The 27,309-nt window shown below is 38.9% G+C and overlaps 1 protein-coding gene and 1 pseudogene across 3 annotated transcripts in view; one reads left to right on the top strand and one right to left on the bottom strand.

Moving 5' to 3' along the window:
• CCDC191 (coiled-coil domain containing 191) overlaps positions 1-27,309 on the bottom strand; it is a 90,928-nt gene that overhangs the window by 12,735 nt on the left and 50,884 nt on the right. For 2 of the 3 annotated variants that reach the window (XM_059391935.1, XM_059391937.1), the window contains exons 13-16: positions 26,991-27,092; positions 10,106-10,249; positions 6,253-6,405; positions 5,557-5,702 (exon numbers count right to left, since the gene is read on the bottom strand). In XM_059391935.1, coding sequence (XP_059247918.1) covers positions 5,557-5,702; positions 6,253-6,405; positions 10,106-10,249; positions 26,991-27,092 — 545 coding nt within the window. Of the gene's footprint in view, positions 1-5,556; positions 5,703-6,252; positions 6,406-10,105; positions 10,250-24,824; positions 24,964-26,990; positions 27,093-27,309 lie in introns of those variants that run through there. The other variant, XM_059391938.1, reaches the window with a different exon arrangement.
• Positions 13,747-14,075, top strand: LOC132010192 (tubulin-specific chaperone A-like; annotated as a pseudogene).

The raw sequence follows: 27,309 nt of genomic DNA, 5'->3' as shown, positions 1-27,309 counted from the left end.
TCTCCCATTCCGTGGGTTGCCTCTTTGTTTTGTTGACTGTTTCCTTTGCTGTGCAGAACCTTTTGATTTTGATGAAGTCCCAAAAGTTCATTTTCGCTTTTGTTTCCTTTGCCTTTGGAGACGTATCTTGAAAGGTTGCTGTGGCTGATATGAAGAGGTAACGTTACTGCCTATATTCTCCTCTAGGATTCTGATGGATTCCTTTCTCACATTGAGGTCTTTTATCCATTTTGAGTTTATCTTTGTGTACGGTGTAAGAGAATGGTCGAGTTTCATTCTTCTACATATAGCTGTCCAGTTTTCCCAGCACCATTTATTGAAGAGATTGTCTTTTTCCCACTGTATATTTTTTCCTATTTTGTCGAAGATTATTTGACCATAGAGTTGAGGGTCCATATGTGGGCTCTCTACTCTGTTCCACTGGTCTATGTGTCTGTTTTTACGCCGGTACCATGCTGTCTTGGTGATCACAACTTTGTAGTAAAGCTTGAAATCAGGTAACGTGATGCCCCCAGTTTTATTTTTGTTTTTCAACATTTCCTTAGCGATTCAGGGTCTCTTCTGATTCCATACAAATTTTTGGATTACTTGCTCCAGCTCTTTGAAAAATACTGGTAGAATTTTGATCAGAATGGCATTAAAAGTATGGATTGCTCTAGGCAGTATAGACATTTTAACAATGTTTATTCTTCTGATCCAAGAGCATGGAATGGTCTTCCATCTTTTTGTGTCTTCTTCAATTTCTTTCATGAGTGTTCTGTAGTTCCTCGAGTACAGATCCTTTACCTCTTTGGTTAGGTTTATTCCCAGGTATCTTATGGTTCTTGGTGCTATAGTAAATGGAATCGATTCTCTAATTTCCCTTTCTGTATTTTCATTGTTAGTGTATTAGAAAGCCACTGATTTCTGTACATTGACTTCGACAGAGATCACAAGTAGGCAGAGAGGCAGGCAGAGAGAGAGAGGAGGAAGCAGGCTCCTCCTGAGGAGAGAGACTGATGCGGGGCTCGATCCCAGGACCCTGGAATCATGACCTGAGCCAAAGGCAGAGGCTTTAACCCACTGAGCCACCCAGGCACCCCTCCACTGGGTATTTACTCAGAATATAAAAACATTAATTTGAAAAATGTAAGCACCCCCACGTTTATTGCAGCACTGTTTACAATAGCCACATATGGAAGCAATACAATAAATTAAGGAGATGTGGTGTGTATGTGTGTGTGTGTGTGTGTGTGTATTATACGAACAAAACACACACACACACACACACACACACATATATATAATGGTATATTATTCAGCCATAAAAAGAATGGAATCTTGCCATTTGCAACAACATGGATGGATCTAGAGGGTAGGTATAATGTTAAGTAAAGTAAGTCAGAGAAAGACAAATACCGTATGATTTCACTTACATGTGGAATTTAAGAAATAAGAAAGAGACAACAACAAAAAAGCCCCAGAATTTTAAATGCAAAGAACAAACTGGCGGTTGCTGGAGGGGAGAGGGCTATGGGGATGGGTGATACAGGTGAAGGGGATTAAGAGTGCATTTACTGTTTAAGAAACAAAACAGATGAATACAGGGGAAAGGGAGGAAAAATTAGATTAAAAGCAGAGAGGGAAGCAATCCATAAAAAACTCTTAACTATAGGAAACAGAGGGTGGCTGGGGAGGAGGTGGGTGGGGGAATGGGATAAATGGGTGATGCGCATTAAGGAAGATACTTGATGTAATGAGCACTGGATATTATATGCCACTGACGAATCACTGACCTCTACCTCTGAAACTAATCTATGTCAACTAAATTGAATTTAAATTAAAAATAAAAAAGTTTAGCAAAAAGTACACATTTGTTCTGTTAAAGACTCAGAGTGCACATTTAATATATTAAAGGCTCTGAGATTTCTCTAATAAGCCCCTTTAATTTTCATTAACGAGGTGTACTTATTGTTATGAGCACTGAGTATAGAATTGTTGAATTACTATATTGTACACCTGAAACTAACACTGCATATTAATTATACTGGATTTAAACAATGAGGATAATAATAGTAATTGCTCAGTCATGGAGATGTCATTTATCCAGTGCCATCACATATGTAAGACAAATAGAACAGTATCTATAATATTAAAAAAAAATCTACTTGTTCATGCACGAGGAGCCAGACAAGCACACAGCTGAGCTCTCACGGGAGAACTCCACAGCTGAGCTCTCGCTGGAGTACTGATGATGAGACACCTAGGTCTGGCTGACATCTTGTCCCACCAAGTATAAAATTCCAGATTTACAGATTGTAACTATGTAATTATAAATTAATACATTGAGAAGTGATATAAATATGTAAGATTATGCCTCATGTTCTTATTAGGATCATCTCAGTGTTACTGAACTTTTAAGATGAGGCCTCACACTAATAAATGTCTCTCCTTCCTTCCCTTTCCCCCACAAATATTCTAGATAATGTTCTTTAATTCATATAACATTGAATAAGAACTTGAATATCAATTTTTAAATGTTCCTTTTAAAAGTTCCTTTTAAAAGACCCGTGACTAAACAATAGGGTCACTCCTGCAAGATAATGCATCCATTCATTTCCGGACCGAGTATCACAGTACCCGCTCTGCACCTGTACTGGGCATTACCACCACCTGGGAACACAGCACTGAGTAAGATGCGGCACTTCTACTGTTGGGAGGGACAGACGATAAATAAATGTGTAACTTCAGACAGTCTTCAGTGCTATGAAGAAAACAGGGTGGGACAGTGGCTAGACAGGGATATGGAGACTGGGTAGTCAGGGAGGTGCACCGATCAGCTTGTGTGAAAGCTCCAAGGAAGCCACGAGGTCTGTCTGAGGAGCCGTGGAGGGGTCAGCCATGGAGGACGGAGCTAAGATGGAAGCCATCAAGTCCTGGTGATGATTTTTCTTTTTTTTAAATTTTTTTTTAATTTATTTTTTATTTATTTATTTTTAAAGATTTTATTTATTTATTTGACAGAGAGAAATCACAAGTAGATGGAGAGGCAGGCAGATAGAGGGAGAGAGGGAAGCAGGCTCCCTGCTGAGCAGAGAGCCCGATGTGGGACTTGATCCCAGGACCCTGAGATCATGACCCGAGCCGAAGGCAGTGGCTTAACCCACTGAGCCACCCAGGCGCCCCAGATTTTTTTTTTTTAATTGAGAGAGTGAGCAAGAGAGACGGAAGACAGAGAGTGCATAAGTAGGGGAGGGAGAAGCAGACTTTTTGCTGAGCTGGGAGCCCAATGCAGGGCTTGGCTCAATCCCAGGACCCTGGGATCACGACTAGAGCTGAAGGTAGACGCACAACCTGAGTGAGCCACCCCTGGTGATGCTTTTATATCAACTAGAAACTGGCTGAGAATTTATTTCTTGTTGAATGCATGGATTCCCATATTGATTTCCTAACTTCAAGCCCTGCATAGGACCACTATCTTACTACTGTATCTTACAGTTTACAAACAAGACTGAATTAGAAAACTGGTGAAGGAGGTGGGCTACAAGAAGAAGAGAATGGTCTGGAGTCAGAGAGCCTGACTCAGAGCCCAGGCTCCATCATTTGGTATTTGTGTACTAAATCAATCTGCTACTTGCAGCTTCTGTTTCCTTGCCTGAAAATGGAAATCCTGACACTGCCCCCCTCCTCTCTGGGGTGTGTGAACACCCTCTCTGGCAGTCCTGCGCCACACTGGGCAACTGTCCCAGTGAATCTCTCAGTCTGTACATGGCAGCTGAGAAACAGAAAGAAAATAAAGGTGGACAAACAGGATGTTTAATAACAACACTCGAACATCGACAGTAAATAAAACATAGCTATTATTTGGGGGCTAAGCAGTGCTAAGTGAGGTACCATGTTACCCTGTTTAGTCTTCTCAACAATGCTGTTAGATTGGTTCTGTTGTTATCCCCATTTTACAAAAGAGGACCGGGAAGTTCTGAAAGGTTATTTGTCCAGGGTCATGCAGACCCAGTCTTAAACGGCAACCTTCAAAGGGAAGCATTTATTCAAATGCAAGTCCTCTGGGTATCCTCACTCATTGCTTATTTTATTTTAGACCAAATTAGAATCAACTTGCTTATTGTTTTCCTGGCCCACAGATTTCAGTAACCTGTAAACAAGGGTGAGTAGGGTTTGCTGGTGGTGGGCACCTTAGTGGCAAGACAGGAATGCTTTTATAAAAACGAGACATTTGCAAAGGCACATACAAGCAAATGAAAACAAAGGAACCAAAAATTAATCTGGGTGCAGTGAGTTAGGGGTCATTTCTCCAGTTAAAGAACAATCTTCCCGCCTCAGAGCTTGGAGGCATCCGCCCACCACATCATGCTCATAAGCAATGACTACTGATCATTAAAACACAGATCATTTGTTTACTCTCAAGGGAAAGTATGTAATAAAATTTAGAACATTTCCATCCAAAATACTTAAAATTAGGAATCCAAGCAAAAATGTATATAAGAATAGCTTATAGGACACAAAATGTATATAAGAATAGCTTATAGGACACTGGCTTAAGTAAGACATCACTTACTGGCTTATGTAAGACATCACTGTATTATAAATATTAATAGGATGGAGAGAATGAGATAATGTTCTTTAATTCATATAACATTGAATAAGAACTTAACAAAACAACAGTTATGGACATCTGGATTGCACCTAATTTTCTTACATGATTCCACTACTGTAAAGTTCCAAGCCAGGCAACACAAAATTATAGCCTCGAAGGCTGCATCCTTAGGCCAAAGTGAAAAGAAACCCAAGGATGTACTCATTATAAAAGTCAGGGGAGCCCTTTACCTTTGGAGGGAAGGGCACGGCTTGTAATTGGGAAGGGGCCCATGGGGATTTCCAGGGGCCAGCAGCGTCCTATTTCTTTTTTTTTTTTTTTTAATTTTTTTTTTATTTGACAGAGAGAAATCACAAGTAGATGGAGAGGCAGGCAGAGAGAGAGAGAGGGAAGCAGGCTCCCTGCTGAGCAGAAAGCCCAATGCAGGACTCGATCCCAGGACCCTGAGATCATGACCTGAGCCGAAGGCAGCGGCTTAACCCACTGAGCCACCCAGGCGCCCCCAGCGTCCTATTTCTTGACCTCAGTGGTGGTGACATGGGAGTCCACTTGACAGTAATTCATTAAGCTGTATCTGTATGATTTAAGCACTTTTTTATATTATTGGTGTATTTCAGAGTAAATGTTAAAGACAACTTCAGAGATAAACCTGCACGACTAATAGACAGTAATACTTTGCTCAGGTGATTCATGTATTTCTCATCATTTCACCCTCTGGAAAGCCCCTGTGAGGCAGAGAGGGCAGGCATCCTCCTCCCCCTCATTTTAAGATGGAGACCCAAGAGTTCCAGGGGTTTCCAAAGAGTCACTGGATGAGCTGGGCCTACCCCCGCTGTCTGGGTAGCTTCAAGTACCCAGCTCTCCGAACCCTTACCTCATCCATAAGCCATATCCCAGGCAAAGAATACACTGTGGAAGAGTTATGAAGTCCGAGTGAATTTCCTCAGAAATCAGAACCTCACCTGTCATGATGTTCCACTGCAATCTCATGCTTGCTCTGGGAAACAATCTGGGCCTCCCTGACCATAGTAAACCAGGCCCTGAATATCTTCTTCTGAAGAAAATGTACCCACAGTTTTTGTACTTCTTCCTCCAGATCAGTCACGTACTGGGGATGAAGAAAGGAATAGAAGTGAGACAAATAATATCACAGACAAAGAATTATAGCAAATAAACAGTACAAAAGAGAACTGCAACAAATACAAAAGAACAAAGGACACTGGGGGGCGGGGATAAAGAGAAAAAGATAGCATGGCAGCCAAGATAATATCCTCTGCAATGTATTAAAAAAACAATGGAGCCAGAGGTGTGGAAACTGTTCTAAGCCTGAGGGGGTAGGTTTCTAGTAAAATCACTTAAGCAATTATGGGATAAGCAACAAGAAATGAGTATAAAAGCAAAAGCTGATGTAATGTTACATTAAGTTTATAAACAGTTTATGGACACTGTGTAAAAAGTGTTTTATACTTAGGAATAATTGATTTGACATTTTCATATTCATTTCAAAGCAAGGAACAGGACCGACTATTCTATATTATTCTTGAAAAGAAAAAAAAAAAGAAAAACAATAGTTATGGACATCTGGATTGCACCTAATTTTCTTACATAGGATTGAGCAGAGACATGTATTTAAAGCTTCCTTCCCTGTATGGCCTTACCTGTAGCCAGCTCCGGATAACTCTCCGAAGCAACATTTGGCAATAGAACTGATCAGCCCGGGCTGTGTTCCTAGCCAGGACTTCCTGACTATACTGGAACCAGGACAGCAGGCATTTTCTCTGTAGAGCCAAAGAGTGATGTTCTTCAGCCACCTGGACAATTTTTTAAATGAGAAAAGGAATTTATCCCTTGTATGTTTAATCACTTAAGGAACTACATACCACCTTGGCAAATAATGCCATAAACTACTTGTAAGTCACTATGGAGGGAATAATCTTAAGGGCATTCAGACTATGTCCTAAGAGCTCTTCTACTGACCCTATTTTATGGGGGTTTTAGATTCACATCATGCACAGCCTTGCAGTGCTGACTCCCCAAAGACCACAGTGACTGGCTGGTTATTTGGAAAATGGAATAAACCTCCAAAGCCATTATTTCACTTGCATCAAGTTTCGAAGTGTGTAGGTGATGATATTCTCAGTTTGTTCTCCTGGAGCTTGGACAGCAACTCCATAATAAACCTCTCTATTATGTACTTAACCACTGTCTAACTGAGGAAATGCCAATACTTTCAACTAGTTTTCTAGTATGAGCTATCACCAGCATTGAAATTTAGACATTGTTAATAAACTACAAAAACATTTGATAGGAAAATAACAGGATGAATAATTTAATGTATTACCAACTTAAAAGGTTCAGAAAGAGCATTCCAAAATAAACATGAGTTTATGAATTTTAAAAGGTAACTGTTATATTCTTTTAAGAGGCAGGCAGGAAAAACCCTTCCCTCTCAATCCTATCCATACAATTACACCGTTTTCGAAGCCTTGCCTAACCAGCCAGCACCATGAATGGGAGTGATCCAAGTGAATCTCTTGACAGTCCTTCTTATTGGCCCAAATGACCATCCAGGAGGCCACTGGGGCACTCGAAACCACTGTCTGGCCCGACTCATCCCAGGCTTTGCTTTGCTTCCTGCTCTTTGTCCTCTGGGAAAACAGAGAACCAGGAAGAAAAAGATTATCAGAAGGTCTCAAAGAAGTTCTGAAATGGTTTTTGGATTAAATATCCTATAGTATACTGAGTTTAAGGGAAAAATGCTAAATAACTTCTGAAAAAATGTTACAAACAAGGCAGGAACTGTTTAACTGGATCTTTCTTTTTTCTTAATTTTTTTGGTATCCCTTCCCAGAAGCCAACTCAGTTGGGTAAAAGAAGCTACCCCTTCCTTTTACTGTGCTCCAGAACTTTTCCTTTTATTTATTTTTTAACTTTCACCTGGTGGTTACCATCTACCTTAATATTCTGGTTCTGACAGTTTAATGGTGTGCCAGAACTGGGTTGCTTTCCTGGACTGTGTTTCCAGGTGCTGGCTACACTTTGGCTTTGTAACCAATGTGCGATGTGACTTCAAGAAGTCAGTACTCTCTAAGGCTCAGTGCCCTTATTACAAATAGAAAGAGGTGGAGAGGACTGCTAATGCTCTAAAATTCTACTACCTTGTCATGACAGACTGAATAGTAGGCTCTCAGGGAAGGCCATGTCCTGATCCCTGGAACCTGTAAATATGTTACCTTATGTGGTACAAGGGACTTTGCAGATATGATCAAGTGAAAGATTGTAAAATGGGGAGATTATCCTGTATGATATGCAAGAGCCCTAAATGTAATCACAAGAATGCTTGTCAGAGGGAGGTGACAGGGTCAGCATCAGTGTATGTGACCTGAAAGCAGAGAGAGGAGTGATTCGAGGAGGGAGCTGAGAGCAACAGGATGCCGGTGGCCACTGGAAGGTGAAAGAGACTCAGAAACAGATTCCACCCCCCTTGGAACCACCAGAAGGAAGGTGCCCTGCTGATACTCAGACCTTGGTCCAGCAAGTCCAGTTCTAAGTTAGTATATGTGTTACTGTAAGTTGCTAATGTTGCGGTAATTTGTTGTAACAGCAATAGGAAGCGAATGCACTTGTTATGAGCTAGAGAGGTGATTCCCAAAATGTGGTGCTCAGATCACTCAGAATTCCCCAGGCTACTTATTAAAAATGCAGATTCCCTGACGCACACCAGCCAGCATCTCAGACATACCGAGAATACCTGGCGGTGGAACCAGGAATGTACATTTTTATAAGATCTCCAGATGAATGGATAACAGGTTTTATGAACAGAAAAGTTTGGAAAGGCTGGTTTCAGATTTGTCTTCCTGTTTTTCTTTTAATTGGGTTTTTCTGTATTTAAAGCCTATAGTTGTCATTTTCAGATCAAACTCCAGTTTCTATTTTTTTATTTAAATAAAGAAATAGAAAAATTTTAATTTGGTTATTCACCCATAGATTCAATTTGTTTCAGAATTTTATACCTTTTTTGAATTCATTCAAATACTAGAACCAAAAAAGAAGAGCTGATAGGAATATAAGAATGAATCTTTCCATTCGCTGTCTGCTTTTCCTTTGCGTATTAATAAATGAACCCCCGCCCCCAATATACAAAAGCCAGATAAAACAAAACTAGAAGCATTCAGTTAGATAGCAAATGATCTTTGTAAGGAAATTTTCAGTTCAAATTTCAAATTTCATTTCCAAATTCATTCACTCAGAAGACTAGAGAGTCAGCCCTTCTCTCTCATTACAAGGAAAAAGCCACAGCAAAATAGCAATGACTCGGGGCACAGATGGATCCTCTTGCCCTCAGGCCAGATCATCACAAATGGCCTTCCTCAGCTGGTTTGGAATACTCAGTAATTCCAGAACCATTGGTAAGGAGGCTGAGGAAAAAAAATCAGGGACAGAGGGAAAAAACAATTTTGGGAAGGTAAAAAAGTATGAAAAACAAGGAGAGAACAAACAGAATGAAGAATGAATAGGCAGGGAGCCTACGTCACGTTTCCAGAGCAGCATTACTCAACTTAGTGGGGCTCATGATACTTGGTTTTCATAACCCCAAACGCTAGTTTTACTCTTCAATATTAACCTGGCCAAATGTGTAAGCAATAGCGGTCATACCTAGAATCACTGTGCTTATTTTTAAACAATTCTAAAAATAACATCTCATCTATTTTGAGCTTCTGATCATTTAGTTTAGAATGCCCTGCCCTATGCACTGGGTAAGTTTGAAGCTTGATTTACTTGATTTTATATATCTGTGTGGCAGAGTAGGTTATGGTTCCCTATAATAGGATTACAGATCCCTACTCTTTGTATGTGATTTCATAATGCCTCTCAATGAAGTAGATGGAACTTTTCCTCCTCTTAACGACCTTGAGTGTGTCTCTGTGATTTGCTTCGGCCAATGAAATGTTAGTGGACAGGATACAAGGAGAGATGTTGTGTGGGTTGTTTACATCATTGGGTTTAGTTGTTGCACAGTAGACATTTGCCAGGTGAAAAGCACGGCCTGAATTACTGCTGAAGCCAGAAAGAGGCTGTGGAGAGACCTGAATATAATCCACAGCTGGCCCACAGATGTGTGAGTAAGAAACAAATGTCTAAATTGCAAGCCGCTGATTTTTGAGGGCGTTATGCAGCTTTATTCAAACAGAAACCTAATACCTTATGGTAATTATTTCCTCTTTATGAGAAACATGGCTAAAATTGAGAGAAGCCTCTATTCATCTTACTTTAAAGAAGTCTTTAATAAAAAATCTACTCACTTTGTTTCCAACCTGCACAATTATAGAAATCTTTCTCTGTCTTGGAAGACCAAATCTGAACTCTTATCCAAAACAAAGAATTACATACACTCGATTAGCTTTTATTTTTAGCTTTTAAATCACCAAGCAGCCCTCAATTTGAATTGGGTGTTTATTCCATTTGAAAAGTCCATTTTGTAATTTTGGAAGGAAGCGTGTGACACCATACCTGGATGTTTTGCTTGTTTTGCAGTCTCAATCTCTTCCAAGGTTCCAGGCCTTTTTTCCTTAGCAACATCCTTTCATAATGTTCTTTGGCGACTGCTTCCAGCTGCTGATTCCTCTTAATTCTCTTCTGCTTCTCTAGTTCTTTCTGGGAAAAATTCAAACGTGAAAATGCTGAGAAGGGACCAAGATGGTGACATAGGTGGTCCTGGACTTCCTTCCGGCCTTGGATGCATTCAGTGTATAGCTACATACAGAGCATTTCCCTCTGTTAGAAATCTAGAAACTAGCTGAGTGACTCTTCCCTATCAGGTGAATGAGGAAAACACCCATATCAAATTGGGTAGGAAGGACTGAAACAGGCTTCTGACATAAACCCCATCCCTGGCACAGCACCATACAACAGGGAGGGAACTCCTAACTTGGAAATTCTCTCTGAGGAACACAGGGTTTGGACTGCATATCTGGCACTTCATCTTTTAAAACAACTACTCAGGAAAAGGGCCATAAAATGACTGCCTCTGAAAGCTACTGGGGCTTGTGTCCACGAGATATACAAAATGATAGGAAACAAAGAAACAGTTCTTAATGGATGTGTGCACACTTCCTATGGCTATCCCCTTAGGGTTCAGACCTGAAAGAGCAGACAAATATGCCCATCTCCCAGTTGCTCTGAAAGCGGTTTGACCATATGGTAAGCTAATTCCTGTGGGTGCAGATTCTAATTTAGCACACTTTTAGGGGTTGGTTGTGGTCTTCCCCAAAGGAAGTGCCCTATAGACTCTTATTCTGCCTTTTCCCTCTTGCTCACTCCAATAAAACCAAACAACCAGCATCTCTCTGGAAGGAGCTTGGACACAATCTGGTTACCCAACATTTATGATTACCACTTGAGGGATGGGACCCTGGTTTACTTGGCTCAGAAAGCCAGTGGAGCTTACATTTACAAGTTCTATAGGACTGTAACAAAGAAGTAATTTTTAAATGGGTGTAGAAGCACCCTTCTCCCCATGTGGACTCAGTGCAGAGGGAGCAGGCAAAATACATCTCATAGTTTCTCCCTGGAAGGGGCTTAGTTACCCTACATTCCCAGCTACTACTTGAGGGTACAGTGTTGTTGTTTTTTAAATATATTTTTCTTCTTTTCCTTTATTAATTATTTTTATTAACATATAATGTATTATTTGCCCCAGGGGTACAGGTCTGTGAATTGTCAGGTTTACACATTTCACAGGAGGGTACAGTTTTATAATCAGCTAATCAGCTTGGATCTAGGTGCTGACTGAGATTTTCCCCTTTGGGACACTGACAAGTATTGGTACAGCTCAACTACTGGGAGCTAAGAACAAAGACAACAGACTGGATGAAGGCTAAGGTCAAGAACCTGGGTGAGACTGACTGATAAGGTTCATCTCCCACAAGAGACCGCTCTGTCAAGACTATGAGAGGTGGCTGCTTTATCTCATGTGCAGAAACCAACAGGAAGAGTCAAGAAAAGTAGAGATGGGAATATCTTCCAATGAAAGGAACAAGATGAATCTCTAGAAATCAATCTTAATGAAATAAATGATTTACTCAATAGACAATTCAAAACAGTGATCATAAAAAAATGCCCACTGAGTAATGCATGAACAAAGAATTTCACCAAAGAGATACAAAATATATATTAAAAAACCCCCAAACATAAATCATATAGCTGAAGAATACAGTAACTGAACTGAAAAATTTGAAAAAGGGTTCAACATCAGGCTATATCAGGCAGAAGAAAGGATAAGCCAATTTAAAGACAGAGCAGAGAATTAATCCAATCAGGGTCAAAAGGAAAAAAGAATGAAGATAGCATAACGGACTGACAGGACATCATTAAGGGTAGAAATATAAGCATTACAGGGGTTCCAGAAGAAAGGAGGGGGCAGAAAGCTTCTTTAGAGAAATACTGGCTGAAAAATTCCCTGGGGAAAGAAACAGACATCTGTATTCAGGAAACCCAAAGAATACCAAACAATATACATCTAAAGAGGGACACACCAAGACAATTAAACTGTTAAAAGTTAAAGAAAAGTAGAGTATCAGCAAGAGAAAAGCAACTTGTTACATACAAGGGCACTCCCATAAGACAATCAACTAGTTTTTTTAGCAGAAACCTTGTAGGACAGAGGGAGTGGGATGATATATTCAAAGTGCTAGAAGAAAAAACCAGCTAAACAAGAACAGTCTACCCAGCAAAGATGTCCTTCAAAATTGAAGGAGAAATAAAAGAATTTTCCAGACAAACCAAAGCAAAATAAATTCATTACCACTAGACCAGCCTTACTCAAATCCCAACACTGAAAAGGACTAATTCAGGGGGCAACTAGGTAGCTCAATTGGTTAGGTATCCGACTCTTGGTTTTGCCTCAGGTCATGATCTCAGAGTCCTGAGATCCAGCCCTGCATCAGGATCTCTGCTCATCCAAAGTCTGCTTCCCTGCCCCTTCTATCTCAAACAAACAAATAAATAAATAAATCTTTTTTTTTTTTCTTAAAAGGGCTTTAAGTTGAAGTGAAGGACACTAGCTAGTAACATAAAAGCATGTGAAACTGTAAAATTCACTGGTAAAGGTATATATATAAATAGTTTAATAGAAAATAATATGGTAATGGTGGTAGGTGAATCTCTTACAACTCTAGTATAAAGGTTAAAAGACAAAAGTTTTAATATAACTATAATAATAATTTGTTAATGGATACACACTATAAAAGATGTAAATTGTGGGGTGCCTGGGCGCTCCAGTCAGTTGACCATCTGACTCTTGGTTTTAGCTCAGGTTGTGGTCTCAGGGTTGTGAGCTCAAGTCCCACATCGGGCTCTACACTCAGCATGGAGTCTGCTTCAGATTCTCTTTCTCCTCCTCTACCCCTCCCACTCATGTTCTCTCTCTAAAATAAATAAATAAAATCTTTTAAAAAAAGATGTAAATTGTGACATCAAATACAAACTTTGGGAGTGGGAGTATAAAAATGTAGAGGTTTTACATACATTTGAAGTTATAGCTTAAAACAGACTGTTAAAACTACAAGACGTCTTATGCAAGCTTCATGCAACCACAAAGCATAAGCCTATAGTAAATAAATAAAAAAGATTAAGAGAAAGGAATCAAAGCGTAACACTACGAGAATCATTAAATTACAAAGGAAGAAAGCAAGAGAGGAAGAAAGGAATAAAGGAACTACAAAAGAGCTAGAAAACAGTTAGCAAAATGGCAATCATAAGCCATGCCTATCAATATTTTAAATGCACACAGACTACATTCTCCAGCGAAAAGCCATACATACAGTGGCTGAATGGATGAAAAAAATCAGGACTCAAACTGCTGAGTGGCTCATTTCAACTTTAAGGACACACAGAGACTGAAAGTGGAGTGATAGAAAAGAGATACTCCATGCAAACAGAAGCCAAAAGACAGCAGGAGTAGCTAGCCTTGTATCAGATAAAACAGACATTAAGCCAAAGACTGTAACAAGAGATTTTAAAAAAAGGTCATTATACCATGACAAAAGAGTCGTTCATCAAGAGCATATAACAATTATAAATATTTATACACCAGTCTTCCTCCACGGTTCCCTTGGTTCTCCACCCCTCCTTCCCGTGGTGCTCAGTGGATCATGGTCAATCCTCCAGTGAGGTAGATCAAGATCAAAGCTGGCATGGCGAAGTGATTGGTCATAGAAAAAATAATGCATGAAACAGAAGCAAAAGAAGAAAAGATTGAAAAAAAAAAAAAAAGAAAACTTAAGATGGTGAAAATCATTCAATTAAAAAGGAGGCAGAGATCCTATAAGAGTCCTAGATAATGATCCCAGATTGCTAGCACAGGTTGGAAGCCGCATATACTGATCTTCTGCAGTTAGTAGAGAGTGGAAAAGACTTGCAAGAAGCTGAGGACTAAAAGGAAGCATGTTTAGTATTAGATTTAGTGAAGTTAGAAGCCTAAAGTTTTCTGTATAGGGTGTTTTTTTGCATTAAATCTTGGGATCCATTCCACAATTCATTATTTTTGGCCACTGCTGTGTGTTCAAGTAGTATGAGAATGTGCTTCTTTTTATTTAGTTGCATAGATTTTTTCTTTGCCTAATTTAATGTATCAAATGAGTTCATCTAATTAAAAAAATATGCATCCAATTATTGAATCACCCAAATACATAAAGCAAATACTAACATTCTGAGGGGAGATCTAGAGAGCAGTACAGTAATAGTAGGAAACCTAAATAACCCAAATGGATAGATCACACTGACAGAAAATCACTATGGAAACACTGGACTTAAATTATATGTTTGACCAGATGGATCTAACAGACATATGCAGAACATTTCATTTAACAACAGCAGAATAATGCATTTTTCTCAAGGGTACAGGGAATATTCTCCAGGATAGATTGCATGTTATATGACACAAAACAAATCTTAATAAATTGAAAAAAAACTGGTATCATATCAAGCATCTTTTCCAACCACGATGTTATGAAATTAAAAATCAATTACAAAAGGAAAACTGGAAAACACACAAATACATGAAAATTAAACAACATGCTTTACAAATAACCAATGAGTCAAAGAAGAAATCAAAAGGGAAATCAAAAAACATGTCTAGGCAAATGAAAATGTAAACAAAATAAACCAAAACTTATGAGATGCAGCAAAAGCAGTTTTAAGAGGGAAGTTTATAGCACTTAACACTAAAGAAAGATCTTAGCACTAAACGAAAGATCTCAAACAGCTTAACTATACATCTCAACAAACTAGAAGAAGAAATAACTATGCCCAAAGTTAGCAGAAGGGTGAAAGAAAGATCAGTGCAGAAATAAATGAAATAGAGACTAGAAAAACAATAGAAAAGATCAAAGAAATTAAGAGATGTCTATTTTAAAAGATAAAACAGACAAACCTGTGGCTAGACTAAGAAAAAATGGAGAGACTTAAATAAAATCAGAAATGAAAGAGAAAACACAGAAATAGTAAGGATCATAACAAACTACTATGAACAATTATATACCAACAACTTAACCTACAAATGGATAAATTCCTAAAAACATACAACTTTTACTAAGACTGAATCATGAAGAATTAGAAAATCTGAACAGACGGATTACTAGTGAAGAGAATGAATAAGTAATCAAAATCCTTCTGACAAAGAGAAGTCCAAAACCAGAAGGCGCCACTGGTAAATTCCACCAAGTATTTTAGGAATTAATACCAATCCTTCTTAAACTCTTCCAAAAAGTGTAAGAGAAGGGAACACTTCCTAAGTCATTTTATAAGGCCAATATTACCCTGATACCAAAGCTAGACAAGGACTCAAGAAATTTACAGGCCAGTATCTCTGATGAACATAAAATCTCAACAAAATATCAGCAAATCAAATTAAACAGTACATTAAAAGTATCATACATTATGATCAAGTGGGATTTATTCCAGGGATGCAGGGATGGTTCAACATTCACAAATCACTCACTGTGATACTCCCATGTTACAAAATGAAGGATAAAAATCCTATGATCATCTCAATAGATGCAGAAAATGTATCTCACACAATTCAACACCCTTTTATGATAAAATCTCTCCACAAATTGGGTACAGAAGGAACGTATCTCAATAAAGACCATACTTGAGAAGCTCACAGCTAACGTCACACCCAACACTGAAAAGCTTCTCCTCTACTATTATGAACAAGATAAGGATGCCCACTTTCATCAATTTTATTCAAAATTGTGTTGGAAGTGGGGTGCCTGGGTGGCTCAGTGGGTTAAGCCTCTGCCTTCAGCTCAGGTCATGATCTCAGGGTCCTGGGATTGAGCTCCACCTTGGGCTCTCTGCTAGTGGGAGCCTGCTTCTCTCTCTCTCTCTCTCTCTCTACCTGCTTCTCTACCTCCTTGTGAGCTCTCTCTGTCAAATAAATAAATAAAATCTTTAAAAAAAATAGTGTTGGAAGTGTCAGAGCAATTAGGCAAGAAAAAGAAATAAAGACATCCAAATTAGGAAAGAAGTAGAATTATCTCCCTCTGCAGATGACATGATATTATATATCAAAAATCCTAAAGTCTCCACCAGAACCTATAAAAGAAATTGAAGAAGACACAAATGTTCTATATGGGTAGATTTTTTTTTTTTTTCTGTGATATGTCCTCCATAACCAGCCCCAAGACCTGCACATACGTAGGCAGGCTAAGGAATGTTGTTTGTGAGACTTGTGATGTGTGAATAACGATGGGAGCCGGGTTGTTGAAATACATTTTCTGGTCTCCAGGTCAGAACTGGCTCTTCTGTTCTGGATGTCAAGATCTCTAAATCTTGTCTTACCTCCCCTCCTGCTCCAGGCCCCACCGGTTCCCTAGAATGGAATCCGGGAGGGGAAGCAGACGCACATAGCACAGGCTTCTTCCCTTCTATTACCTTCATCTATGTGTAGATTTCTTTCCTCTTCTGTTTCTATTAGGTATCTATAATAACAATAATAAAGTTTTCTTTTCTTTTTCAAAACCAAAACACAGCTGTTGTGAATCTTTTCACAGAACAATAAATAAATGGAAAGATTCACTGTCTTCATGGATTGGATTAATTAATATTGTTAAAATGTCCACATTACCCAAAGCAAAAAATTCCAATGGTATTTTTCACAGAAATTTAAAAAAAATCCTAAAATTTGTATGGGACCATGAAAAATCCTGAATAGCCAAAGCAGTTTTGAGAAAGAACATCAAAGCTGGAGGCATCATATTTCTTAATTTCAAACTGTATCACAAAGTTACAGTAAGTAAAACAATATGGTATTGGCATTAAAAAAAAAAAAGACACATAGATTAACAGAATAGGATAGAGAACCCAGAAATAAACCCATGCATATATGGTCAATTAATTTTCAAAAGGAGCTAAGAATATACAAAGGGGGAAAGTCTGTTCAATAAACGGTGCTGGGAAAACTGGATAGCCTCCTGCAAAACAATAAAACTGGACCTTTATCTAATACCATCCATAAAAATCAACTAAAAATGGATGAAAGACTTGAATGGAAGACCTGAAACTAAAACTCTTGGAAAAAAACACAGTAGGTAAGCTCCTTGACACTGGACTTGGAGATGAGCTTTTGTACTGAACACCTTAAAACAAAGGCAACAAAAGCAAGAATAAACAAGTGGGATTATATCAATCTAAAAAGCATCTGTACAGCAAAGGAAACCATCAACAAAATGAAAAGGTAATCTATGGAATGGAACAGAATATTTGCAAACCACATTTCTGATAAAGGGTTAATACCAAAAATTTACAAGGAACCCATACAACTCAAAAGCACCCCCCCAAATAACCCATTTAAAAAAATGGGTAAAGAACCTGGATAGATGTTTTTCCAGAAGACATACAAATGGTCAACAAGTATATGAAAAGCGACTCAAATATCCCTAATCATCAGGGAAATACAAATCAAAACCACAACTGTTAGAATGGCTATTACCAAATTCCTAGAAACAGAGAAGAGAATGTGCTTGCAATTGGGGTATGGGGAGGAAGGGAGAGCCTGGAAAAAGGGTACAGACTTTTACTTGTGAGATGAATGTAGTCTAGGACCTAAAGTGAAATACGGTGACTGTAGTTTTTAATACACTATTTTATAATTAAAATTAACTAAGAGAGAACTTAAGTGTACATACGTGCACGCACACACACACACACACACAGTGGGTAAATATATAAGGTGACAGCTGTGTTAACCCAACTGTGAGAATCCTTTTACAATGTGTAAGTACATCAAATCATCCTGTTGGACATTTTAAGTACCTTACAATTTTGTAAATTATACCTCAGCAAAACTGAAAAAATGAGTAAAAATGCCATGACCAAAACACTAATGAAATTTCATTTCAACAAATAGGTAATTAATTTAATTTGAACGTATAGCCACTAAACCATGTGCTAATCATGGTACCAGAACACTGGAGCATTAACGGAAACAATTCTGCCAAGCAGCTGAGGAAAAGGTGGTCATGAGTACTACAAGAATCAGTACTATGCATGGTCTTAGACACATTCAGCGTTGTTCACAGATGATTTCTATCTTACTATGTTACTAAAAAGTAAAGTATCTAGTTAGGACAGCAATCAATATTTCTCCCTCATTATTATGGGAAACCTAGCAATACAGCGCCTTCGTTTAGATTACAGGGTAGAGAGATATATGTAAATAACCCTAAAGATACTCCACACTGCATTAAAAGCCTAGAATAATATTCTTACACTGCACTCTTTTTAAAAGCGATGAACAAGTAAGTCCAGAAAAAAGTTAAAAGTATTTGATGATCATTAGGCAGTGAGAAAGAGTAACCATTTCTGGTAATACCCTGAAGAAAGACTTCCCTTGCTCCTCAAAGAAGAATGTACCCCTTCTTGAGGGGCTGACTGAGAAAGATGGTTTCAAGTGTAATGGTTTACTGTATTTTTCTATTTTTAATAAAAATAGGCTATAATAAAAGTGAGAAAAATAAAACTACCTAAAAATGGTGAGTGGAAGCAAGTGATATCCCTTACAAAAGTCACAAGAGAAAAGTAAAGACTGCAGACTGTCTTCACAATAGTGGTCATTTACATAATATAAATACAAAAACATTTCATTTAAGTCGCGCCCCCCCCCCCCATTTCACTTCAGGAAAAGTGTGGGGAATTGGCTGAATCTGACAAGCTTTCTAATTGAGGAGTCTTCTGTGAGAAAAAAAATGAGAGCGTGCACCAGAACATTTTTACTATGGAAGGGAGATTTGCCTAATCTAATCCAAACTACCTGTTTCAGTACAAATTCCTCAAAATGAAATGTCCACATTCTCTGAAGTACTAACCCCAAATTATCTTTATAATCTTGACTTCAGACATCTAAAATGTTGAATTGGATGGCCAGAAATAAAAACTATTTACAAGAATTTTCTTAGGAGTAACAAGTAACAGCGGAGGGTTATGTGGTAGGTGAAAACAGAAAGTAGCCATTTTCACATCCATTGAAATGCTCCTGTAGCATTAGACAGCAGTTGTGACTTACAGACAGGAATCTAACACAGACAACAAGCCTTTGGAGAAACCCTCAGGCTGGTCAACCCTGTTCACAGGCACCATCTAGGTTACAGTGTAACTACTTTCCTAGAATTACAACTCCATGGCTGGTGGTGTAGGCTCCAAAGGAAATCCATTTTCCGATGGAGTGGGGAAAAATAGCCTTCTTTTAAGTTTACTTTTCCATGAAAAAAGAGAGAGAAAGACATCTACTAGAGATCTTCTTGAGCCAAAATTTTATATTACATAGCATTATATATATACATATATAAATTTATATTTAAGATTTTATCTACCTATTTGAGCGAGCACAAGCAGGGGGAGCCGCAGAGGGAGAAGAAAACAGGCTCCCAGCTGAGCAATGGGATTTAAGAGGAGTTTAGATTTTTATTTTCAAAAGGTTATTGTATGAGATCCACCAAGTGGCCATCCTACTGCTACACCGGACAGGCTATCCTGTCAAAGCCACAGAACACTAAGCAACACTTCCATATCAGAGACCATGCTGCCCCAGACTTCCTGCCATGGCTACAGAGGCCCCCTCTGAAGAATGTAGCGCTTCTAGGTCTGGGGGAGTTGTAGGTAGCAAGGATCGCAGAGGGCAGCCATGTCTTGACCCTGAACCACTTCCTGAATATGGAGAACAAATCTGTCATGAGCCTATCCCTGAGGAATTCTTCCAGTTCCCTTAGCCTAAAATATGGTCAGGACTTATCTTGTATTTTCTATCCAAAGAAAAACATGTGATTGCCCTAGAGAACTTCTCCAGTGCTCTATATAGAGCAATTCCTCTATATAATTAGAAATATGGTACCTCACACCATAAACTAATAAACTTAATGAGTAAAAAATGTCCAACTAGAAGAGATGAAGCAGGCTCCCATCAACACATCGAGGATGTGACTACTCAGAGAAGTCATAGCAGGTACTGGCTCAGAAGTGTCATCATCTTTTTGATGTCCAGAGGAATAATGCTGCCACGGCCTTGGTGACTGCTTGCTGGGAGTAGCTACATAAAGTATACAAGGAGTTAAAAAATCACCTGTGCACCAAATAGAAAAAGAGCCTGTGATAAACTGGGTGGAGAAATACACTATGGAGAGCAAGACTGCCCAGAAGCAAAGGAGAAAACTGCCAAGCGCATTTTTGTTTTTTAAGAGAGAGGGAGCAGGGGCACCTGGGTGGCTCAGTGCTTAAAGCCTCTGCCTTCGGCTCAGGTCATGATCTCAGGGGCCTGGGATCAAGCCCCACCTCGGGCTCAGCAGGGAGCCTGCTTCCCCCACTCTCTCTGCCTGACTCTCTGCCTATTTGTGATCTCTCTTTCTGTAAAATAAACAAAATCTTAAAAAAAAAAAAAAAGAGGGAGCATAAGCAAGTGGGGGTAGGATGGGGTAAGGCAGAAGGAGAGAAAGAATCTTTTCTTTTTCAATTTTTAAAAAAGATTATTTATTTATTTATTGGGGGGGTACAAGTGAGAGTGAGCAGGGGAGTGACAGGCAGAGGGAGAGGGAGAAGCAGGCTCCCCACTGAGCAGAGAGCCCCGATGTGGGGCTCAATCCCAGGACCCTGAGATCATGACCAGAGCCAAAGCCAGGCACTTAATGGACTGAAGCACCCAGGTGCCCCAAATAGAATCTTTTTATTTTTATTTATTTATTTTTTAAAGATTTTATTTGTCAGAGAGAGACACAGCGAGAGAGGGAACACAAGCTGGGGAGTGGGAGAGAGAGAAATGGGCTTCTGCTGAGCAGAAGCTGAAGACAGCAGCTGAAGGACTGAGCCACCCAGGTGCTCCTGGAGAGAGAATCTTAAGCAGCCTCCAGGTCCAGCAGAGAGCCTGATGTGGGGCTTGATCCCGTGACCCCAAATTCATGACCTGAGCTGAAAACAAGAGTTGGACGCTCAGCTGAGCCACCCAGGCACCCTGCCAAGTGCAATTTAGATCTGAAGCACTTGTAAAGAAAGTTCAAACACCACCAATTTGTACATGCATCTATCTTGATTGAAACAGCTATAGATGATTTATTAAATAGGAACTAGTCTATGTGACAAAATCTTTTTGTCTACGATTATAAACCGAAGTTGTATTTTACCTGGGGGTCATTGTCATAGGGACATTCTGCCTTTTTGCAGGCTTTTGCTCTAGGAACTCCACCTTTTTGTAGGCTCTCACGGAGATCAGGGAGAATCCAGATAAAGTTTCTACCATGGTTCTGGCTAGTGGAGAGGAACAGCAACCACTGTAAGATCTGCCCCGACCATTCTCCCTTGGGAAACAAAAGCCTTCACCTGCACATGGCCCCAGCTGAAGACATTAGTGGAATGCTACTGCAGCTGGGGGTAGCCGACTAGCCCATCTCATTTAAGTGGAGGGGGAACCTCAGAGGGAAGGGCTTTAAGGTTACAGACTGAGCCAGTGGATACAAAAAGAAGGGAACAGAGGAGTAGGAGTGGAAATTCTTCTGACTGCCCAATACTGTGTACTCCAAAGACAGATTTAATCACAATGTTATAGAGTGTTTCCCCTCATCCATACCCCACCAGCATGCAAACAAATCTCTAGTAATAACAGTGGCCTGTACCTGAGAGACCTGAAAGAGATAGACAGACTTTCTCTGGGGAACAGCACAGAGAGAAGACCTGAAACCAAGAAAAAAAAAAAAAAAATAGAGAGAGAGAGAGAGATAAAAACAAAGTTGCTAGTGTAAATTGAAGTCTGTGGTACTCATAGCAATAGCAAACCTCAACAATGGTAACCACGGCAACACAAAACTTCAAATGTAGTCCAACTCTTGGCTAGATTAACACAAATCTCCACACTAAAGGCCAATTTATCTCAGCTTCTACTGCTCTCTACAACAAGCCCGCCTTTCAACAACAACAATGACAACAATGATGAAGACATACCAAAAGATAAGCAATAAATACAGTCTAAAAAGAAATCAATCTTTAGAACAACACTCAGATATGACAGAGATTTTAGAACTACCAGAGAGGGAATTTTAATTTTTAAATAACTTATAACAACATTAAAGGCTCTAATGAGCAAGGTAGTCATCATTCAAGACCAGATATGTAATTTTAAGAGAGATATGGAAGCTATAATAAACAGTCAAATGAAAATGCTAGAAAATTAAAAAAAAACACATGGTAACAGAAATGAAGAGAGCCTTCAAAGAATCAGGTAACTTGAAATTAGTAGAAATACACAAACTGAAAGGTAAAGAGAAAAAAAGAATGAAAAACACAATAGAACATCCAAAAGCTGTAGGACAGTATCAGTGTAAGGCAAGCATTGCAAGCTGGAATCCCAGAAGGGGAAGAAAATGAAAGGGACAGGTGAAATATCTGAATAATAATGGGTAAACATATTCCAAAATTACTCACAGATAAAAGCCACATATCTAAGAAACAGAGATCAGCAGCAGGGGGGAAAAAAAATAAACAAATCACATTTGGGCAAATTATATTCAAATTGCTGAAAACCAAAGACACAAAAAAATCTTGAAGGCAGTTGGGGGAAAAGAACCCATCTTACCTACTGCTATAGACATAATGTTTATAACCCCCTCTGGATTCATATATTGAAGTCCTCTAACAATCAGTGTGGTTTTATTTGGAAATGAGGCCTCTAAGGAAGTAATGAAGGTAAAATGAGGTCCTAAAGGTAAGACTAGTATCCTTTTAACTCACCAGAGAGCTCATGTACTCCTCTTCTCACTAGGAGAGGTCATGGGAGGACACAGTGAGAAGGTGGCCATCTATAAGGCAGGACTAGAGCCTTCACCAGAAACCAACCATGCTGGCACCCTGATCTCAGATGGCCAATCTACAGAACTGGTAACCTAAGCAGATTAAGACATTTACAATAAAGGAGCAAAGACAAGAATGACAGCAAACTTGTCAGAAACCAGGTAAGAAGACAACAGAATGACATAGGTGAAGTGTTGAAAGAAAAACTATCAACCCAGGATTCTATATCCAGTGAAAATACCTTCAAAAGTGAGGGAGAGTGGGTAGCTAGCTCAGTTGGTTAAGTCGGTTCTCTCTCCCCCTCTCTCCCTGCCCTGCTCATGTGCTCTCTCTCTTAAAAAAAAAGAAAAAAGAAAAAAAAAAGTGAAGAAGAAACAAAAACTTTTTCAGACAAATGAAAACTAAGAGAATTCACTACCAGCAGACCTATCATCCTACAGGAAATGTTTAAGGCGATTTTTCAGGCCAAGGGAATGTGATATAGTTAAAATCTTAGATGTACACAAAGAAATAAAGAGCATCAGAAATGAAAAACTATAATCTTCAGCTTATTTTTTTTAAACACTTATTTGGGAGACAGAGCATACATATGAGTGGGTGGGGGAGGGGAAGAAGGAAAGGGGGAGAGAGAATCTTAAGCAGGCTCCACACCCAGCACAGAGCCCAACACAGGGCTCTATTTCATTATTCTGAGATCATGACCTGAGCCAAAATCAAGAGCTGGATGCTTAACTGAATGAGCCACCCATGTGCCTCCAGCTTATTTTTAGTCACACTAAAACACAATTGTTTAAAGCAATAAAAGTAAGAAGATACTGGGTATTTATAATACATATAAAAGTAAAATACATGACATATATGACAGTAAAGATGAGAGACTGGATCTTCCCCCTGAGATCTGGAACAAGGCAAGGAACAAGAACAAGTGTATCTCACTACTCCTTATTCAATCTTGCACTGGAATTGCTCCTAGCTAGTTCAATAAGGCAAGACAAATAAAAGGCATACAAATCAGAAAGGAGGAAATAAAACTGCCTTTATTGGCAAACAACTTGTAGAAAATTCCAAAGAGTCTACAAAAAACAAAAAAACAAAATACCCTGCCTAGAACTAATAAGTGAGTTATAGTAAGGTTGCAGGATACAAGGTCAACATACAAAAATGAACTGTGCTCCTATATACCAGCAATGAAAAAACTGAATTTGAAATTAAAAAAAAAAAGCATCATTTATCAGAGCACCAAAAAAGAAATATGTAGGTACAAATCTACCAATCATATACAAGGTATGCGAAAAGCTATAAAACACTCATGAAACAAAGATCTAAATAAATGGGGAGCTATACCATGCTCATAGATTAAAGACTCATGTTGTTAAGATGTCAATTCTCTAATTTGAACTATAGATTCAATATGATCCCAATCAAAACCTAAGCAAGATTTTTTTTGTACACATTGATAAATTAGTCTAAAACTTATATAAAAAGGCAAAGAATAGCTAAGTAATTCTGAAACAGAAGAATAAAGTAGAAGAATTCACTGTCCAATTTCAATATCTACTATAAAGGTATAGCCATCAAAGGCAGGTGGTAGTGGCAAAGGAATATACATAAAGGGTAACAGAACAGAAAAGACACGATGAGACGTCAGAAAAACTGGAAACACTGGTGAAATGTGAATAAAGTCTGGTCTTAATAATAATGTACTAATGTTGGTTTCTTCGTTTTGACAAATGCACTATGGTAATGTAAGGTGATAATGTTAAGGAGAAACAAACTGAGTGAAGGGTATACAAAAGCTCCTCGTACTACTTTTGTAACTTTTTTAATAAACCTAAAGTAAACCAAAATAAAAAGTTTATTTTTAAAAAATAGTAAGTATTGGGGCACCTGGGTGGCTCGGTGGGTTAAGGCCTCTGCCTTCGGCTCAGGTCATGATCCCGGGGTCCTGGGATCGAGCCCCGCATCGGGTTCTCTGCTCAGCGGGGAGCCTGCTTCCTCCTCTCTCTCTGCCTGTCTCTCTGCCTACTTGTGATCTCTGTCTGTCAAATAAATAAATTAAAAAAAAAATAGTAAGTATTAAGGAGGGCACTTGTTGGGATGAGCTCCAGGTGTTGTATGTAAGTGATAAATCGCTACATTCTACACCTGGAACTAGTATCAAACTGTATGTTAGCTGGAATTTACATAAAAATTGAAAAAAATTTACTGTCAACGTATAAATAAAAACGTTTTGAAAAATTCTGAATGGTAAATGAAAATATTCATAAGAGATTCTTAAATGCAAAAAAGCAGATTAAGTACTATATACACCTTCCCCCCATCCCCAAATTATCAATCTATAAAAAGAGAGATGCTTAGAGGAAACAAAGTAAATATACTAGGATATTTAGTTACCTCTTATAGCTGAGCTCATATTTTTCCATTTTTTTGTAGTTCTCAAATGTTCTACAATGAATCATAATATAAGATGTATTGAATTTGTATCATTGTGTTTAAGTATTTTTATTTTATATCATAGTAGTTAAGTTACGGGATATCAATGAGAAGAGTAAACATCATTCAAGGACTTGACCTCTTCTGGGGAAGGGGTTAGTACAGTTTTGGTTGTATGCAAGAAAGTTGTATCATGTTAAGCAGAATTATGATCTTCTTTTCTTTATTTAGAGATTAAGTATGGTTTAAGGAGATGTGTATGGGTGCCAAGTGTATGGGGGGAGACTTGTATGGTTAATTTTATGTGCCAACTTAACGGAGCCACAGGGTGCCTAGATTAAACATTTATGGGTGTATCTGCGAATGTGTTTTGGGATGAGATTAGCATTTGAATCCATGGAGTCTGTTAGACTGCCCTCCCAAATGTGGGCGGGCATCATCCAATCCCTTGAGGGATAACTAGAACCAAAACCAAAACACCCAAAAAACCCAAAAGGAAGAATCTGCCCCTTTTTTCCTTCCTGGCTGCCTGCTTGAGCCAGGCCACTGGTCTTTTCCTGCCCTTGAACTAGAGTTTATACCATCAAATCAGACTAGGACTGGAATTACATTGCTGGCTTTCCTGGGTCTCTGGCTTGCAGATGGTAGACTGTGGGACTTCTCAGCCTCTATAATCACATGAGCCAATTCCTCATAATAAATCTCTTCCTACACATATAACTTATTTATTCTGTTTCTCTGTAGAATCCTAATGCAATTTCCAATTAGAATCTCTTTTCTATGAAAATGTCTCTATCTCCTCAATCTTTATAGGTCTTGCCTTCTATGGCTCTCTTGATCTCCTTTGCTTTCCTTCTATGGCTCTTGATCACCTAGCATGGAGCCTAATGCAGAGCTTGATCACCTAGGATGGAGCCTAATGCAGAGCTTGAACTCATGACCCTGAGATTAAGACCTGAGCTGAGATCAAAAGTTGGACACTTAACTGGCTGAACCACCCAGGCGCCCCTTCTTTGTTCTTTGAGCCACAAGACAACATGTGCTGTATTATATTGTCTGACAGGCATATTTAGGCCTTATCTTTCCAATTAGAATTCAATACTCTTGAAAGTAAGAGTTTTATCTCTTATTTCTTGGGCGTATATTTTCTTCCATTTGTTCATTTACTTGTTCACTCATTCACTCACTCATTCAACATCCTTGCTAAGTTGCTACTGTATGCCAGAGACACTGCTCACCAATACAACAGTGAGCAACACTAGACTGCTCCCTTTACTCTCAAGGAGATTCCAGTTTCGTTAGAGATGCTGAAATCAATAAGACAACCACAAAACATATGCATAATTATAAGCTCTGGTAATGCTTTGAAGGAAATATATTTCGGAGGTAAAATGGGAACATAACCTAACCTTGGGTGGAGAAGAGAGTGTACAAGGCAAGAAAGGCTCCTCTGGGAGAAGCCATGTTTGAGCTATAATCTAAAGAATGAGGTTTTCACTGCATGAGGTTTACAGCGCGAGAAAGGGCGGAGGTGCGAGAAGAGGGAAGCCTGGGGATGGAGAAGGTGCACAGGGTCACGGTATTTTACACAATAGACTTTAAGCAGGTGAATGACCAAACAGATTCTACGAACCATTTTCTGCAGTCTCTTCTCTTCTCGTTTTTTCTTAAGCTGAGCCTCCTTTTCTTCTGCTTCCCTCTTCTGACGCTCCTCCTCTTGGGCCTTTAACTGGGCCTGGTCAAGAGGAGAGTTGTAAAAAATAACAATGCTATGTTTGTATGGAAGTAAGATTTTTTATGTTGAGGAATGTCAAGTATCTACCAAGAGTACCCGCCTGTCTCTGAAAGAAGCCCGTATTTTCTGATAAAAGTAGAAAAGCCAACCAACAGGTAGTCAGTTGTGTAACTTAAAAGTTTCTTCTCTACTTGGAAAGGAGATACAGAGCAAGAAG

Source organism: Mustela nigripes, chromosome 2, assembly GCF_022355385.1.
Source record: "Mustela nigripes isolate SB6536 chromosome 2, MUSNIG.SB6536, whole genome shotgun sequence".
Taxonomy (NCBI): Eukaryota; Metazoa; Chordata; class Mammalia; order Carnivora; family Mustelidae; genus Mustela; species Mustela nigripes.
This window is presented reverse-complemented; position numbering and strand designations above follow the sequence as displayed.